This window comes from Musa acuminata, unplaced genomic scaffold (genome assembly GCF_036884655.1).
Source record: "Musa acuminata AAA Group cultivar baxijiao unplaced genomic scaffold, Cavendish_Baxijiao_AAA HiC_scaffold_449, whole genome shotgun sequence".
NCBI lineage: Eukaryota > Viridiplantae > Streptophyta > Magnoliopsida > Zingiberales > Musaceae > Musa > Musa acuminata.
Window position 1 is genome coordinate 17501 of NW_027020696.1, and position 2500 is coordinate 20000.

The window sequence follows — 2500 nt, forward strand, 5'->3', positions numbered from 1 at the left end:
TTAGGTCTATTCTGGATGTACAATGCGATTTCCGTAGTTATTTTCCATTTCAGTTGGAAAATGCAGTCGGATGTTTGGGGTACTATAAGTGATCAAGGGGTAGTAACTCATATTACAGGAGGAAACTTTGCGCAGAGTTCCATTACTATTAATGGGTGGCTTCGAGATTTCTTATGGGCACAGGCATCTCAGGTAATTCAGTCTTATGGTTCTTCATTATCTGCATATGGTCTCTTTTTCTTAGGTGCTCATTTTGTCTGGGCTTTCAGTTTAATGTTTCTATTCAGTGGCCGTGGTTATTGGCAAGAACTCATTGAATCCATCGTTTGGGCTCATAACAAATTAAAAGTTGCTCCTGCTACTCAGCCTAGAGCCTTGAGCATTGTACAAGGACGTGCTGTAGGAGTAACCCATTACCTTCTGGGTGGAATTGCCACAACATGGGCATTCTTCTTAGCAAGAATTATTGCAGTAGGATAATGGCTAGGAGGATTTGAAAGGCATTATGGCATTAAGATTTCCGAGGTTTAGCCAAGGCTTAGCTCAGGACCCCACTACTCGTCGTATTTGGTTTGGTATTGCTACCGCACATGACTTCGAGAGTCATGATGATATTACTGAGGAACGTCTTTATCAGAACATTTTTGCTTCTCACTTTGGGCAATTAGCAATAATCTTTCTGTGGACGTCCGGAAATCTCTTTCATGTAGCTTGGCAAGGAAATTTTGAGTCATGGATACAAGACCCTTTACATGTAAGACCTATTGCTCATGCAATTTGGGATCCTCATTTTGGTCAACCAGCTGTAGAAGCCTTTACTCGAGGAGGTGCTACCGGTCCAGTGAATATCGCTTATTCCGGCGTTTATCAGTGGTGGTATACAATCGGATTACGCACTAATGAAGATCTTTATACTGGAGCTCTTTTTCTATTATTTCTTTCTGCTATATCCTTAATAGCGGGTTGGTTACACTTACAACCAAAATGGAAACCAAGCGTTTCGTGGTTCAAAAATGCCGAATCTCGTCTAAATCATCATTTGTCAGGACTTTTCGGAGTGAGTTCTTTGGCTTGGACAGGACATTTAGTTCATGTCGCTATTCCAGGATCCAGGGGACAGTACGTCAGATGGAATAATTTTTTAGATGTATTACCCTATCCTCAAGGGTTGGGACCACTTTTTACGGGTCAGTGGAATCTTTATGCCCAAAACCCTGATTCGAGTAGCCATTTATTTGGTACTTCCCAAGGAACAGGAACTGCCATTCTAACCCTTCTCGGTGGATTTCATCCACAAACGCAAAGTTTATGGCTGACCGATATTGCTCATCATCATTTAGCTATTGCATTTATTTTCCTGATCGCTGGTCATATGTATAGAACTAACTTCGGGATTGGGCACAGTATCAAAGATCTTTTAGAAACACATATTCCTCCAGGGGGTCGATTAGGGCGTGGGCATAAGGGTCTTTATGACACAATCAATAATTCGCTTCATTTTCAATTAGGTCTTGCTCTAGCCTCTTTAGGGGTTATTACTTCCTTAGTAGCTCAACACATGTACTCTTTACCTGCTTATGCATTCATAGCACAAGACTTTACTACTCAAGCTGCGTTATATACTCATCACCAATACATCGCAGGGTTTATCATGACAGGAGCCTTTGCTCATGGAGCTATATTCTTCATTAGAGATTACAATCCAGAACAGAATGAGGATAATGTATTGGCAAGAATGTTAGACCACAAAGAAGCTATCATATCTCATTTAAGTTGGGCCAGCCTGTTTCTTGGGTTCCATACCTTGGGCCTTTATGTTCATAACGATGTTATGCTCGCTTTTGGTACTCCGGAAAAACAAATCTTGATTGAACCTATATTTGCCCAATGGATACAATCCGCTCATGGTAAGACTTCATATGGGTTCGATGTACTCTTATCTTCAACGAATGGCCCAGCATTCAATGCAGGTCGAAGCATATGGTTACCGGGCTGGTTGAATGCTGTTAATGAGAATAGTAATTCACTCTTCTTAACAATAGGTCCTGGGGACTTCTTGGTTCATCATGCTATTGCTCTAGGTTTGCATACAACTACACTGATTTTAGTAAAAGGTGCTTTAGATGCACGTGGTTCCAAGTTAATGCCAGATAAAAAGGATTTCGGTTATAGTTTTCCTTGCGACGGCCCAGGACGCGGCTGGTACTTGTGATATTTCTGCTTGGGACGCATTTTATTTGGCAGTTTTCTGGATGTTAAATACCATTGGGTGGGTTACTTTTTATTGGCATTGGAAACACATCACTTTATGGCAGGGTAACGTTTCACAATTTAATGAATCTTCCACTTATTTAATGGGATGGTTAAGAGATTATCTATGGTTAAACTCTTCACAACTTATCAATGGATATAATCCTTTTGGTATGAATAGTTTATCCGTATGGGCGTGGATGTTCTTATTTGGACATCTTGTTTGGGCTACTGGATTTATGTTTTTAAT

At 40.6% G+C, this 2500-nt stretch overlaps 2 protein-coding genes across 2 annotated transcripts in view; both read left to right on the forward strand.

Annotated features, from left to right (window-relative positions):
- The window catches only part of LOC135659482 (photosystem I P700 chlorophyll a apoprotein A1), a 2674-nt gene extending 2009 nt beyond the window's left edge, over positions 1 to 665 (forward strand). Inside the window, exon 1 of the mRNA XM_065176304.1 lies at positions 1 to 665. This exon is cut by the window's left edge and continues 2009 nt beyond it. Within this exon, the coding sequence (XP_065032376.1) occupies positions 1 to 480 (480 nt within the window). The 3' untranslated portion in view covers positions 481 to 665.
- Positions 506 to 2387, forward strand: LOC135659483 (photosystem I P700 chlorophyll a apoprotein A2-like). The gene has a single exon (XM_065176305.1). The coding sequence runs from the start codon at positions 506 to 508 to the stop codon at positions 2210 to 2212; it is 1707 nt and encodes a 568-aa protein (XP_065032377.1). The 3' UTR covers positions 2213 to 2387.
- The last annotated feature ends 113 nt before the right edge of the window (positions 2388 to 2500 follow it).